This window comes from Anas platyrhynchos, chromosome 3, assembly GCF_047663525.1.
Source record: "Anas platyrhynchos isolate ZD024472 breed Pekin duck chromosome 3, IASCAAS_PekinDuck_T2T, whole genome shotgun sequence".
Lineage (NCBI taxonomy): Eukaryota > Metazoa > Chordata > Aves > Anseriformes > Anatidae > Anas > Anas platyrhynchos.
In genome coordinates, this window is record NC_092589.1 from 55,907,727 (window position 1) to 55,923,663 (window position 15,937).

Genomic DNA, 15,937 nt, shown 5'->3' on the forward strand with positions numbered 1-15,937 from the left:
TTTTTTTTTTATTTTTATAATCACATTTAATATCATTGAGAACACACCTCTCAGCAGAAAATCACATTCGTATACTTCTAATTTGAAATAAAGTCTGAGGAAACTCATTGAAATTTTCTCTGTTTAAAAGCCGATGTGTACAGCTAGCATGGTTCCAGGAGCTCTTGTGCACCAAGCACATGAGCCAAGTGACTTTCCATTATACAGACCCTCTTGTTCTTTGCACACAAGTGAAAAAGCATAAAGAAAACAAAGGGTACAGTTCAAAAAAATGAAATGGTCTTTCTGGAAGAATTCTATTCAAGCCACTCTGTCTGAGAGCATCTTTTTTTTCTCCTGGTAAATCTTTCCAGCCTAATAACTATTAGGGCATATAGCATAGGGTGAGACAGAACTGACAGAATCTCAACTTGTGCAAACTGTCACTCTGTACACATATGTTCTTCCTAGATTTCCGTTTTGCAGTAAAGAGGACCCCAACTTCAGCTTTGTAATAGAGATCACCGCCTGAAAAACAGTCGATGCTGTATGCTTTACATCAGTGATTTTATAAATACTTAAAAAGACTTTTTTCAGTATAAGACTTTTTTTTAAGTAAAAGTCTCAAATTTGTATTTTTAATCTCTGATTTATTTTGTTACTTAAATCACAAACCTTTTATGAGCATTCAAATTTTGATACAGCTTTTAATGGGAAACTAGAAAAGAAAGAGGTAATATGACCCACACTGTCACAAACGAACGAATCATTCCATAATGCATCACCTTATTTGGAGGGGAAAGAAACAAAAAGAAATACCGTCTAATTTAACATTAATGGATGCAATATATTTCTTGTCCATTCACATTCACAGGTGCTGAGTTTTAGCATCTTTATATTTCACAACCTCATTCAGACATATTTATGTCTACTGTGAAGAGGTGGCTAATGAAAAATGACTGCTGTTAACTCACTTGAACAATAAATATGATTACCTATCAAAGATTATAGATCCTGAAAAGCACACTTTCATTCAGAGGCACGCGTTTCAGTAGCTGCATTTTGGGAGACCAGAAAAGATGTCTAACTACATAAAATCTGTTATGTCAGTATCGTTTAACCTCAAATTTCTTCCAATCCCAAAGCAGTTCTTGAAATCTAAACTGCAAATGCAGATTTGCCACTGTTCAAGAAAAGTGAAAACACTATGTGTTCACACTTCATAAGGTATATGTGGTATACTGTAAATTACCAACAGCTAAATCCACAAAGACATAATTACATGCATATTCAGGTTTCAGGATAGGAACCATTTTGTTGATATTTTAAATTATTAATGTCCTACAAAGAGATGGTAGCCGTTCTGAAGTGAACTAGTTACTTTTTTTCACCATTTATTTTTAGAGAAAAAATATTTAGCTGCAATATAAGGAAAGCCATTCAAATTGCTATGATTAGATGTTTCAGAAGCATACGAAAACAGCTGAATATGATGAGGTTTGGCCACTATTTTTCTTGCTAGGTCTATATAGTCAAATTCTATAAACTTGACATTTTAATAGCAATACAAGTAGACAGCATTTCAGAAATACCACAATGAGTTGTGAACTTGTATCAGTTTCAAAGACAGGTGCAAAAATTTATTTTGTTTGTTTGTTTGTTTTGGACACTTTGAACCTTTCCATGTTCTTAAACTGTTCTTATTCAATGTTATGCATACATTTACACCACAAATCATTCTACAGTTGATACCTGCAATCCTGGAATGAATCGAGGATCTTTTTCAACTAAAAGGAGCTGTTCAACATCAGCATTGAGAATAGACCTGGTAATTCCTCCTGGCCCAGGGCCCACTTCACAAACATGAGCATTTTTCAGCTTGCCAGCTTGTCTCACTATCTTGTCTGCAAGACATAAAGAACATACTAAGCCTTTATTCTCCAAAGGATCCAGCTCACTAAGATAAATTCATTGTTTATTGTTAAAGTGCAAGCATGCTTATCTCAGAGTAGACACAAACAGTGACACATCCCACATAAATGATCACATGCCTGCTAGACTGCACAGAATTCAGATTTGTTTCATGCTAAAAGATACAATCAACTTTTTAAAAAAGGCTATTTTCAGTTTACTCTCTTTACAATGTTGCTTATTGCAGAATCAAATCAAAAGAGAATATTATTTTTCATCTGTAGGTCAGCAGTACTATTACTCTTCCTCTAAGTAAGCACTTCTGTTCATCAACCTTAAGCCTCTACTACTTATCTTTACAAAGGTGTCTTCACTACAGAATACCTATTTCAAGGACATTTAAGAAGCAAAAAGGATACAGTCAAGTTCTAATAAGACTACAGTATGTAGAGAGCAAAAAGGGAGAGCTGGAGTAAAGTTAGAGTTGGAATACAGGTAACTGGTAATTATAAAAAGGCAGGCAGTTAAATGATAAGGAAAGGACATTTCCTTCCTGTACCCAAATGGAAGGATACAACATAAAAACTGATTACAGACTGGAAGGAAAACATATTAATGATAGAAAAATGACTAAATTAAGCATTAAAAATGTAGCTAATTAAAAAAAGATATTCTTAGGAAGCAAGGAATGGAATGATAAGGGATATTATACTGCACAGTCTATAAGCCTCCTAAATATGCAATAAAAACAAGAGATATCTGAAAATGTGCCTACCTATAAGGTACTCCTAAACCCACACATACAGTTTTATTCCACAGTAAGAGTCTGGTTATTCATGATGGGGAACTGAGTTTTATGTTCACATCCTCAATCTTTATCACTTGATTCACAATGCATAATCAAATCAGATACGTGAAGCTGCACTGCATTTATTATTGCAAAACCCAGCCACCACTAGGACAGTAAAGAAACCCTCTATGAATTGAACATTGCCATCTTTGTCACCCACTACTGAGATGAAGCTATAGACAACTGAATTGCTCAGAACAACGTAACTGATTCAAAGAGCTACATTTCTGACAGATGAGACAAATGACCTTTTAAAACACACAGTTACTACACTTTTTATGATGCATAATAACCTGAAAATATCCTTCGTTTTTGAATCAAACTTATAAACTGAATTTACTTGTAACTTATCAAAGCTTGACAATAGTTTGATAATACTTGATAGTACTTATAAATGACAGTAACTCAATGGAAACAGTAATAGGGGGGCTCTGAGTTTTGCATTTGAATTGATAACTCATATTTCATATAGGAATATGCTTTCTGCCTAAAAATTATTCCATAATTAACTCTGTAAGGCAACACATTTTCTATAAATTTACAAGTGAAATCAAGTCATCTAAGCTAAAACTGCTTTTAAAAGTAATCTTCTGGTTGTCATAAACTTGACAGATGTCATCATGCAAACACCACCTCCTTAGCTAGGACCTGGATCCTGAGGAAAACCACGATACTATGTTTTAGAGTAGCTAAAGTATTTAAGTATTTAACCTGTCAATCGCAAATCCAGCAGAAAGTTCTGGGAAAGCTGTTTCTGTGCTTGAAGCCGGAAGAGCTTGATAATCTCGCCAACGGTTGGCAGAGGAGGCAGGTTGAAGGCAGCCACCTTCCCCCGAGCAGCCATAGGGCAGCGCTCCTGCTCCTTCCCCCCCGGCAGAAACCAAGAAGAGCTGACTCTAGTACCTGCAATACATTAAAATACATCGACATTAAAAGCCTGGCAGAGCTTACAAGGTGGGACTTGATTCACGCATCGTTACGTGGGTGCTATATTTCAACTGTCAGCATTTTAATCACTGTATGCAGTGCTTATACTGAGGACGTGTACAGGGGATTTGGGCAACAGCATCATTGTGTGGGTTTGACAAGCCAGGAGGCAAAACAAGACCTCTCAGAGGTTTTAATTACTATATTTTACTGCAAATAAGGCCTCAGCCCTCAAGGCGAGGCTGCCTCAGCCCCAGCCCCTCCCCTCCCAAGGGGGCGGGGTCTATCGAAGCCCCGCCCCTCAACCAACCCCCGCCCCTAACAGCGCGCCCCCGACTGCGCATGCGCGACCGCCGCCAGCGTGGCCGTGGCGGAGGGATCGCGGGTAGGTGCTGTGCGCCGAGCCGCGGTGCAGCCGCAAAGCGTTTTGTTTTTTTTTCTCCCTCCGCCGTGGCGGAAAGGAGGCCCCCGAGCAGCAGCCAGGCGGCGCCGCCAGCCCTTACGGTGTCACGCGGGGGCTGCCCCGGAACGGGAAGCTCCTCTCCTCGGTCTTCTCTTCCGCCTGCCGGGCGCGCATGTGCTGCCTCGGCGCCCCCGTTGGCCGTGGCGCTCAGGGAGCAGCGGGGCTGCGCATGCGCCGTGCGGCGGAGGGGGCCGGTGGCGGCGGGTGTTGCGTGTGCGCATGCGCGGGGCGGGGGGGTCAGGGGCAGAGGGGGGCTCGTAGGCGCGTGCTGGGGGCGGGTTCCGTCTGTGCCTCATCTGCTTCGAGCAGGTGTTGGGTTAAAAGTTCTTCAGCTTCTATAATGTGCCTCGTTATTAAAGCGGTGTACATACATTAAAGAACCACAGACTGGTTTGGGTTGGAAGGCACCTCACAGCCCGCCCAGTGCCACCCCCTGCCATGGGCAGGGACACCTCCCCCCAGCCCAGGCTGCCCACAGCCCCACCCAGCCTGGCCTTGAGCACCTCCAGGGATGGGGCACCCACAGATCCTCTGGGCAGCCTGTGCCAGGGCCTCGCCTCCCTCTGAGTGAAGAATTTCTTTCTAACATCTAACCTAAGCCTATGCTCGTTCAGTGTAAAGTCATTCCCCCATCCTATCTCCACACACCCTGCCAAGGAGTCCTTCTCCATCTTCCTGCAGGCCACCTTTAGGCGCTGGAAGGCTGCAGTAAGGTCTCTCCGGAGCCTTCTCCAGGCTGAACAACACCAATTCCCTCAGCCTGCCTTCGTAGGAGAGGTGCTCCAGCCCTATGATCGTTTTTGTGGCCCTTCTTTGGACTCGCTCCAACAAGTAATTACTGTTGCTTCAACAGGTAATTGCTGAGAATACGTTTCTAGAAAGCTACTCAGTTACTAAGAAGCCACAATTAATCATGGATATTGTTAGATGGATGTAAGAAAATGCAGACATTAAAGGAGTACCAAAAAGTAATCCCTCACTTAATGTAAATGGGCATTAGACATAGTTTCTGCCATCAACAGCATGTTCTACTTAAGAATCACCTAAGTTGGAAAAGACATTAAAGATCACCAAGTCCAACCATCAACCTGAACTATTGAGTTCCATCACTAAACCATGTTCCTAAGCACCACATCCACACATCTCTTACATATCTTCAGGGATGGGAACTCCACCACATCCCTGGGCAGCCCATTCCAATGCTTAACCACTCTGTCTTTGAATAAATTCTTCCTAAAGTCCAATCTAAACTTCCTTTGGCACAACTTGAAGCCATTTCCTTGTGTCATATCATTTGTAAGCTCAGAAAAGAGACTGAAACCTTCCTCGCTGCATACTCCTTTCAGGTAGTTGTACAGAGTCATTAAAAATGTAAGGAACGTTGCAATTAGTCTAAAGAAAAGGAGGTGGACAATAAATCATTGTTTATATATACTGCAATATTGGAATAAAATGTCATGGCAATCCTAATTGAAACACTGGAATTTTGAATTTGTGAGGTATAAAGTATTTGCTTTTTTGTGTTTTGGGGAATTTGAAGTCATTATAATTGAAATAACAAAATACAAGCTCCATCTGATGGTGGAAACATGGGATTTCAAATGGCATCAGTTAAGAAAAAAAGAAAATAATATAATGATGATTTTTCTACTTAAAATACAAATAAATTTGAAATTTGAAGAAACATGGACTAGAGGAGCAACTGTAATAATGGCATGCAATGATACAGCTTCATCACCAGCTGAGGCATCCAGGCTATTTTACCTCTAAAGCAAAAAGTTGCCAGTTTAGTAGTTTTTCTCAGTACCTGAAAAATGTTATGTCAGACCATTCTTTTAATAATGCATTTCATACTTGAGTGTCACCTAGGCTGAGCACTTTCATCTTGCAACCTCAAGTCGACCGTATCTTTCTATACTAAAATTGTTCCATCATTGATAAAGTGCTGTCTCCTTCCTGATGAGTTGTACATACAGAAGTTTCCAGGTATTTTGTGTGGCTATAACTCTTAACTGTAATAATAGCATGATATAATAGCTTCACAGTTAAGTAACTTGAAGAAATGTTGCAATCTATGCTAATATTTTTATTTACAGAAAAAAAAAAAGGCAGAAAAGTAATTTGCTAAAATAATAATCATAGTGTATAGTGCATAGGTTTTTCAGACTCCTATAGATACTGTAATGTTTTAATTTATGGGTTGGAGAGTTAAGGTGGTCCTTGAAACTAATGAATGGAAAGTAGATGATTTAACCCCTAACCCATCACATCATCTGATTGTTTCTAGTAGATGTCTCCAACTAAAAATCTCAGATATTATGCAAGAGGAGCCTTCTGAGCATTCACCTATTCATTCTGCTTATTCTGGTCCTTTCATTCCTTTGCAAACTATGGAAGGCCTGCAGGAGGAGCAGATTAGATAGACAGATACCAAGAAAGGTAAAACAGGCATCTGAAGAAATTCACGTTCAAGACCTGAGATCAGTTGTGCAAAGGCACTCTTAGGGGATCACGTGGATCACAATTCTTTATCTTGAGTGCAGCTTCAATTAATGTTCACTTGCCAGCATTGCAAGCATTGAAACCAAAGTTACACTCATAATTGCAAAAAAAAGCAAGTGTACCAGTGAAAAGTTTTTATTGTAATTGTTGAATTTCATTGTTGATTTCAGGTGTTATTTTTACAGACCTGCTGTGTTCATTCATACATATTAATTATGTACTGGTTCTGTGTCCAGGTTGTTACAACTTAAAAATAATTCCTGAAAAAGAAAGCATGATACCACTGGCCTAAAATGATTGTATTGTCTGGGATTATTGTTACTGGTTTTGAATTATGGCATCTTGTTGTAGAAAACGGGCATCACACCGTGCTCCCACAATGCCACACTCCATTTGAATTCTCAGAAAAAAAAAAAAAAATCTATTTGGTAATTATTTTACATCAGCTTAAAGTAAGTAGGATAAGAAATTATAAATGGACAGAGTGCATTGAAAATGATACAAAAATGTGACACACAAAAGAGTTTAGACAGAGAAACTCTTATTTTTTACACCACAGGAAGTGTTTTCGTACCACAAAGCCTCTATTCTTCAGCTAGTTCTTGTATACAGTCTTTTCTATTGTTTGTTAAAATAAAATGTTTATTATTTCTACTGCACTACCTCATAAGGATCCTAAATAGACTTTAGGAGCCCATTGCACCAGGCACTATACAAACAACACAGTGACTGCCTTCCCTCAGGAAAAGCTCTGCCACCATATAAAATGCTGAAGAAAATAAATTAGCAAATGGCAAAAAAGTTTTGGTAAGATAACAGAAGGGAGAGACACATTTGCATATTCACAGTAATTTTGGATGCCATGGGCTGAAAAAAAAAAAAAAAAAAAAAAAAAAAAAAAAAAGCAAAACTTCATGTCAGAAGAAGCAAACCATCTTCCATATTAACTGTGTAGAGGATCCATAAAATGGTTTCTTGCTCTTCCTTGCTTTTTGAAGGGAAAGGAATTTAGAGCACCACTTTTGATAAATAGTCTGTTAAATACAATAGTTGCATACAATGTGGAATACAACAGAATACTACACCCATTCCTTGCCCTAAAGCAAAACAATTCAGTAATGGGGAAAATCTTCCTCCTTGTGACAGTGTACCACTCCGGGTTCATCAGGCCACACTATGATCAAGAACAGTATTTTCCCTGTTACCACTTCAATAACATTGTGCAGCAAAACTAAACTCTCAAGGAACAAAGACTTCCCATTAACAGAAAATCTGGCAGAAAATGCTGTCCAGACTGCTGAGTTCTTTCCTAACATAACTCAGGAAATACAAAAATCCATGGCTTTCAGTATTGCCACAGCAGATGTCTAAAAATCATTATATTTACTTTAAAACATTTGAATTTCTTTTTCTGCTTATCACTTCTGATGTGCCATTTCTGTGCCACTTAATCTAGTCTGGTGACATTGTCAAGCTCTAGCCATAGCCATCCATGCTAAAAAGTTTATTTTTAGTTGACACTTTTGATTTCCACTCGATCACACCCTTTTAGGTTCTAGGACGTTTAGAAAGACTATCTTTAATGCAAATTAATGCAAAGCTTGTGGTAACATTTTAGGAATGCTAGGAATTATGATGAGCATTAAGACCATTCTCACCTATGTTATTTGTCAGACTCTGTGGGACGGGGGAATTTCACACTGCAAACATAAAAATGGACTCAGCACAGTAAACCACTGCTCCATGATCACCCGTTTGGAGCATTGCCAAAAATTTGGCATTTTGCAGCATTTTGAAACATTGGTGTTTTAGCAAGATTGGTCATGTTCAGGCTTCCCAACACCAAGTCGCCGTCTTGGAGATTTTTCCCATCAACATAATAGTTTGCATCTTAATTTGGCTCTCTGACCGAACATTTACAAATTTGATATTCCTTTTTTAAACATGTCACAAAAGTTGACATGTTCCTTTTTTAAACAAGTCACAAAAGTTGAAGAAAAAAAGATGTGGAGTAGTTTTCTCACTACTGGCAATAGCTCCCCCAAATAATTTAATTGAAAGTCCAGCATACCTATTAACTGAAAGAGAGAATGTTTATACTCTGTGTATCATGAAAAATGACTACAATATTACATGAACCTCTGAGGAACACATGAAACTTGTAATATCACGCACTCTAAAGTTAACGGTGTTCATGGCCACACTGTTTTATCAGCTATGCCTCCTGTGTAATGAATTGATGAGGCAGTGCAGAATTTGTGTGTTCACTGTGAGGACAGATCACAAAACAGGCAGGGTCCCTGGGCTTTTCCTTCCTGTTGCAGTGTTTCTTTGACATGTCCTGCAGGGCAGTTTTGACACATAAGCGTATCTCATCTGAGTCACTGTACAATGTGTTGAAGTAACACTCTTTCGCTCCTCCCTTTTCTGTGCTTATATTAAGCAAGCCAGTCTCTGCCTGATCCCCCAGAAATAAGCATTACCCTGTCTAAGTGTGTAATACCTATGGCTGACTATTTGTGCATTAAGTGATATTCTAACAGATTACAGAAAGGAAACCTTCAGTTCTCTACCTCCTGTCTTTTAAGTAGCAAGGTGGGAGAGGACTCTGAGCTTGAGCAGGAAAGCATTTCTGTCTTCAGAATGCTGGAAAGGGATTTATAAAATGCAGACAGAAACTTCAGGGCCTACGTTTTTGGACCAAGCTCTCTGGCCACTGGGTGCCACTGTTGTTCCATGGTGAGTGAGCAGCACAGTCTAGCAAGGAAGAAAAAGTTTACTGACTCCGCTCTATGTCCTTATGTCGAGTCAGGCTGCTGGAATATGAAGGCCGTATATTCTCCCGAGCAGAAATAAAAAGCAGAAGGTCAATGATATAATCTTACAGTAAACAAGAAAGGAAGATATAGCAAGCAAAGTCCAAGCTACAAAACCTGGAGGTTCAGGTTTACTAAATATGCCAAACGGAGGGGTAGGTTGTTAATCACAGCAGCTCTGCTCTTTGGAAGCTTCTAAGTAGGTTAGGTCAGAATTTATGTGTTGCTAAGAAAAGGGTAAGAAGACTGATTCAAAAATCTGTTTTAAAAAGAAAGAATTTTGTTTAATGTTAGGTTTTACATATTTCTTTTCTGATAAAAAAAAAAAAATAAATCAAAATTACAGTATTGTACAACAAGTACAATAAAATGTGGTGCCTCTGCTTGAACTTTGACTTGCTTGTGTCATTAGGATATTGTGGCTTCCCCTGCATTCTGACCATGCCTTTCTGAGGCAGCAAACAACCACCATTACTGTAGTGATGAGAAGTGAAGAGTACAGCAAACTGGAATGATTTTGCTGTTGAGACGAAGGGGAGTGCTGTACTGAAATTAAAAATCATCCACAAGAAGTTGCTCTCCTAATCAACAGTGTGAATAATCTCAAAATATATTGTGCTTGGACTTTTTACTGCTTTAAATTGCTACAGTTCTGTTAAAGCCATGGCGACTGTGCTGATTTTCACCAGATGGGAATACATTTTAGGTTTTTTTATGTCTTGTTGGTTTGGTTTGCTTTTAAAGATATTCTGTTATCTTTGAAAACATAGCAGTGATTTGCTTACTTCTAGATACTTGCTGTCATACTGTAATCTGAAAATGGAGGTAGATAGGGTAAACTGATCTCTTTTTTTCTCTTCACTTCCAAAACTTGTTTGAAGTTAATTTGGATTCACAGCTCCATTCAGACTGCTAATGAATGTGTCTGTTCAGCCTTGTATATTAAATAGACACTATTCAATGTTGCATTCAAAACTTAGATTTTTTTTTTTTTTTTTTTTTTTTTTGATATTGTAATTACATCCAGAGGCCCCCAGCAGAACCCCAGCATGTCAGACCAGGGTCTAGCACAGCAGAAGATACAAGCTCTGTCTGGAAATCCTTGCTGTGTATGTGTAAAATAATAGAGAAAATGTGTATACTGACAGATGAAGAGAATAAGTTAGTAATTGTCAGCGTGGAAAGCTGTGGCCTCAGCAAGGCAGCATTTTTCTTATTGCATCACAAAAGAAGGATCTGAAGGGCATGATAAGGGATCTTTGTGGATGTTTACAGGGAAGGCAAAGGGGAGAAAACATCAAGGTGCTTCACTGAAACATGGGCTGCTCTCATGAACCAGATGGCCCCTCAACAATGCATAGGTTTTTGGGAAGCAGACTCAGAGACCTTTGTAAAGGGGTGAGTGTGAGGATGCACAGCATATGTTGCAATATAAAAGGAGAGGTAGTGGATGATACAAATTAAGGAGGGATCTTGCCAAAGTGAGAGGTAGATGATGAAGGATGAGTGATTTTTCCTGGTTATGACAAGTGATGCAAGGAAGCATTTAAGAAGGCCAGAAATCAATACAAAATGCAGATACTATAAACTGATACAATTGGGAATTTTCAAAGATGCCTAAATTAACTATTTTCTGCAACTATTTCTTGATTGTCTTTGATAACCATCTTGCAAGGGGCTTTCTTACACTTAGTCAGTGATTTCTAAGTCATACGCTTAGAAAGATAAGGTGCTCGTCTGGCCTCTATAAACACATCTGGCAACTTCGTAACTAGTCTTGTAGCTTCCTCTTTTGGATCTATGATAGGTTTTCTCTGAGGAGCCATTTAGATCCTCTGCCAACTTACAACTTCGAATCCTTATGGTTAGTTTGGACAGCACAACTTTGAATTTTCCATAATTTCAGTTGATTATCATGGTCACATTTCCCTACTAAACAAATGATATTTTCAGCTTTCCATCTCACCTTGGTATTTTGAATAATGGTTTAAATAAACAATTGGATTTGATGATCAAAGAATTTTTTTCCAACCTAAATGAAAAAGATTCTTTGATTCTAAATGAGACATTAAAAATGCTGAGAATTTGGTGTTGTTTTTCCAGCAGAAAGCAAAATCCAACCACATTTTTGGAAAGTAACACTAAACACTGAATTATGATATTATTGATAATACTACATGATGTATAGATTCTTTGCAAAGTATGCCAACCTCCCCTCCAGACTGAGCATATATTCACATTTTCACTTCTTGTCTCTCCCCTCCCCCCCCCTTTTTTTTCATCAGGTTCAGCATTTTCTGGTGCCCCTGTATGTACAATTACAGAAAGAGAGAAAAGTCCATAGATCACCCTGTGACTTGTTAAATTCCAAACAAGAAATACAGCAACATTTGTGATAATATCACAAGATTCTTTAGGATAGAAGAGAGCTCTTGAGATAATTTTGTTCAACCCCCCTGTTTTTTTAAATATATTCAAGGATGGAGACTCCAGAACCTCTCTGGGCAACCTGTGCTAGTGTTTGACCATCCTCACAGTTAAAAAAGTTTATTCTTGTGATTAGACGGCAATATATGTGTTGTTTCAATTCGTGTCCATTGCCTCTTGCTCTGTCACTGGGCACCCCTGACTCTCTTGTCTTCATTCCCTTCCTTCAGGTATTTATACATGCTGATAAGATTCCTCTGGGGCTTTTCTTCTGCAGGCTGAACAGTCCCAGCTTTCTCAGCCTGTCTTGTCATGAAAGATGTTTGAGTCCCTTATAAATGTCCATGTGGTCCTGTGTTGGACTCACTCCAGTAGCTCCATATCTTTACTAGGTAGCCCAGCACAGCAGACTCAGCATTCCAGGTGTGTTTGAACAATGCTGAGTGGAAAGGAAGAATCACCGCCCTCAACCTGCTGGCAGTGCTTCCAGTAATGCAGCATGGGGTGTTGTTGCTTTTGTATGACCTTGTCTGACTAGAAATCAAGATCTGGTGTTGGGAAGCCCTGATCCCTTCTTCATGTGCTATCTTCACTGGGATGTTTACCTAAGAAACTAGCAATCCTGGGTGAGTTGGCATCCCCTTTGCCATTCATCTGTAGAGTGACCTTAAAGACTGGTGAGCTCTCTTGGAATTTTGCCTGCCCCAGAAACAAGTGGTTTTCAAGTCAACCTGCAGAGACTGTTTTTCCGGGGTACATCTCCAGTGATCCACCATTTTGGACAAAATTGTTTTGAAGAAATACGAGGAAAAGATGTTTTCTTCTAGGCAGTTATGCCAGTGTGTGGAACGTCATTCCTGATCCATAACAGAAATCAGCCTCCTAGGTTCTAGTTTCCAGACTAAACCTGTTTGCAGCAAGGTCAGGCATTTGCCACCATCGCCTTACCTAAGTGTCACTGTCTCTGTGGCCACGTGATAGGGTCCACAGCTGCGCCTCATACATTTTTGTTGGGCTTGTTTGGGTTTGGGCATTCTGAGTTGTCTGCTACCTGTGTCCCTCTCATTGTAATTCTAGAAGCCTTCCAACAACCTTAGGGATATAACTAAATGTACACAACATGAGGTTTGTGACTTCTTCACAGTGAAGTAAATTAAGGGTCTCTCCTTTCTGCAAAGGTGCTTACTTCTGGTATACTCTTCTGGTATCTGCCAGGATTCCCAGTGTCAATGTGGACATTAAAAACCAGACACAGCTCAGAGTGGAGCCCGGCTTAGGAGTTTAGGAGGAGTTGACAAACTTGAGTTAAGGTTCTTAGTTTTTTGGCTCTCCTGGTTGTCTAAAGACCAAGTCAAAATTCCTAGAAGTTTTTTGTATATTATGTCATTTCCTCAAAGCTAGAAACATTTCTGGAAGCAAAAATTTTTTTGTATGGTGCCAGGCAGAAGTTATTACAAAATCACTGATTCAACAAGGAAACATACTTGTGGGCGAGCTGCACAAATTCTTGGGCTGCATTGATGTCCTGAACACAAGTCTGGAAAACATGTTTTTAGTCTAAAATATCAGTATCATCAGTAAGCATCTTCACTGGCATTGCTACAGGAATAGATGGCAGTGCAATGCCCTGTGCCATTCACTGTGTCAATCACAGAGAGAGAGACCATACATGGCTGCTGCATTCATGGGCCTTGCAAATCGCTTAAACATCTGTAGAGGAGCTGCTGCTGTATTAGCATTCACTTGTGATTCACGCTACCTTGTGTGACGTATCTGAGCCTAGTCCAGTAGTTAAAATAATTGTTGCTGAGCCTCTGTTTGCCTTACTGCCTCCTGCAGCTCCTGCTACCCTACCACCCATCCTGCCACAACTTTTGGAATCATTTTGCTCACTGACCATACCCTCATTGCCCATGTTTGCCCCACTACAGAACTGATCTTATCTTCAGGCTATGACAACTGACCGCCAGAGCCATGTTGGTTTGAGTCTTACAAGCTGGCTTAGTTTGCATGACTTGTAATAAATTCTAAGGCAATCCACACACCAGACAGAAGAAAACAGTAATGCTCCTTCAGGCAGCACAAGCAAGCCTTGCAGCTATTCCTGGTTGAGAGCAGGACCATGCTTCACTTAACAGTCAGAACGGCAAATTCTGTGTCCACTTACATTTCCTTTGCCCCTCCTTCGCTTAAGGCCTCTGGCTTTTTCTCATTTTGAATGTGCTGCTGGCCAACACAGCGAAAGGCTTGTCATACCTGTGACATGGGTCAGTATTGAAAACACTAATCTATATATGTCACATATTTATGTCACATAGATGCCTGCATTGTATTGAAAGTCAATGTGATTTAGTCTCCTAACTCAATTCCTTTTGAAATGTTACCTTTGATAATCCCCTGTATTTGATGAAAAATCCAGTTGTAAATATAATTTTGATTCAGTTGATAACCTAGATGAGTAAATGTTATGATTTTAAGCAGCTGTAGCATCATTTAAAGACATTAGCAGATGTGGTTTTATAGCCATATACATCTGATCATCGTCTCCCAGCCTAAACACACATAGAAATCTCATTCTTGTCTATTACAGAAAGCAAAGTATACAAACAATAGCAAATAGGAATTCATATAAACTGGAAGAACACAAAAGCGCAGCCATGGAGAATGTCCCAAGTTAAAGCCATTTTGTAAAATGTAAAATTAACTTGCAAATATTCCAAAATTATATCCTCTTTAAGAGCGATCTCAGCTATTTTCCATTCTCAAAGTAAAGGGATCAGCTCAATCTACCCTTGGTTTTTATTTCCACATTATTCCAGATATCTGCATGAACAAATTACTCTAATTTTAAAAAATTGCATAGTTCATGCTGTCAGCTTTCTGTGTTGTGCTTTAATATTAGGATATTCAACTTTGCTGAAGTGGCTATGTAAAACTGAGAGGACGAAGGTGCTTTTTTTAGAGCTTCCAAATGTATTTGGGCAAGGAGTAACTCTGTGCAGATAATTAAAAGATGCTTTTTGCAGAAAGTATTTTGCAAGTCAGTCTGTATCTAAATACTTTAGGTCAGCTTTGTTTTTTAGGAGATTTTAATTGTTCATCTCTTCCCTTCCCAAATAACAATTTAATCATGTGCTCAATCCTTTTAAAGCGACTGGGTGGAATTTTAAGTGGCAGAATACTAAAAAAGTAATTCAGCTGTGGAGCTGCTATCATTATGATGGTTTGGGTTCAACCCTACATGAGAGCATTAATTAGCTTCAGTTCATGAAGCAAGCTCTCAGTGACTGAATTTCTAGATTGATATTGTCTTTTAGAGTAGTTTTCATTCTTCTGTTTAAAAGTGTGTTCCCGTGCCTCATGGACTTGAACTTACCTGGTAAGGTATGAATTACTTTTTTTTTCCCCCTATGGATGGGAAATTTTGAAAATTCATAGATACTTTTTCCTAGATGAGCTTTGGATTTTATTTATTTATTTATTTATTTTTTCAGTAGTTAATGTCAGGAAAAAAAAAAAAAAGGGTAAGAGCAGCATAATAAAATACCTTCTGTTCTATTCCTCCTATCACAACTGCAAATGTTCATAAATATTTTCTGATTACTTCTGCAGGACATGAAGTGTACTAAATCCTTCCTCCCCTAGCATTAATTTAATAGAAAATATTAGTGAATGGAATGAGAAGGAATGAATTTACTCTTGTAAATGGCATTATTGCAGACACAGCTTTAATGTATCTTTAAGCAGGGCAATAACTAAATACCATTAGCTTGGATTACTATGGAGCCAATAACGCAGAGGTGATAAAGAGTCAGGATGAAGACATCATATCTGTTTCTGTTAGAATTTATTTTAAGCTGTTAATGGGAGATATAAGAAATAAACGGGTCCACCTTTGCAATCTCAGAAAATTCTCTAAGTATGAGCAAGGTGGCAGAAATCAGAGAGCAAACAAATGCAGTGTAGGCTCAAATAGTCATAAAGGGGATAAGCGTATCCCAGGGAACTGAAGCAGACTGTTATTTATTTACCTAGCTTTATTCTTTGTTATTGTTTGTTCTT

At 39.0% G+C, this 15,937-nt stretch overlaps 1 protein-coding gene across 1 annotated transcript in view; it reads right to left on the minus strand.

Annotated features, from left to right (window-relative positions):
- Nucleotides 1-4,329, minus strand: part of TFB1M (transcription factor B1, mitochondrial) — a 27,176-nt gene extending 22,847 nt beyond the window's left edge. The window contains exons 1-3 of the mRNA XM_027454396.3: nucleotides 4,171-4,329; nucleotides 3,452-3,643; nucleotides 1,732-1,883 (exon numbers count right to left, since the gene is read on the minus strand). Coding sequence (XP_027310197.1) covers nucleotides 1,732-1,883; nucleotides 3,452-3,584 — 285 coding nt within the window. The 5' untranslated portion in view covers nucleotides 3,585-3,643; nucleotides 4,171-4,329. The remainder of the gene's footprint in view (nucleotides 1-1,731; nucleotides 1,884-3,451; nucleotides 3,644-4,170) is intronic.
- Nucleotides 4,330-15,937: the final 11,608 nt, after the last annotated feature.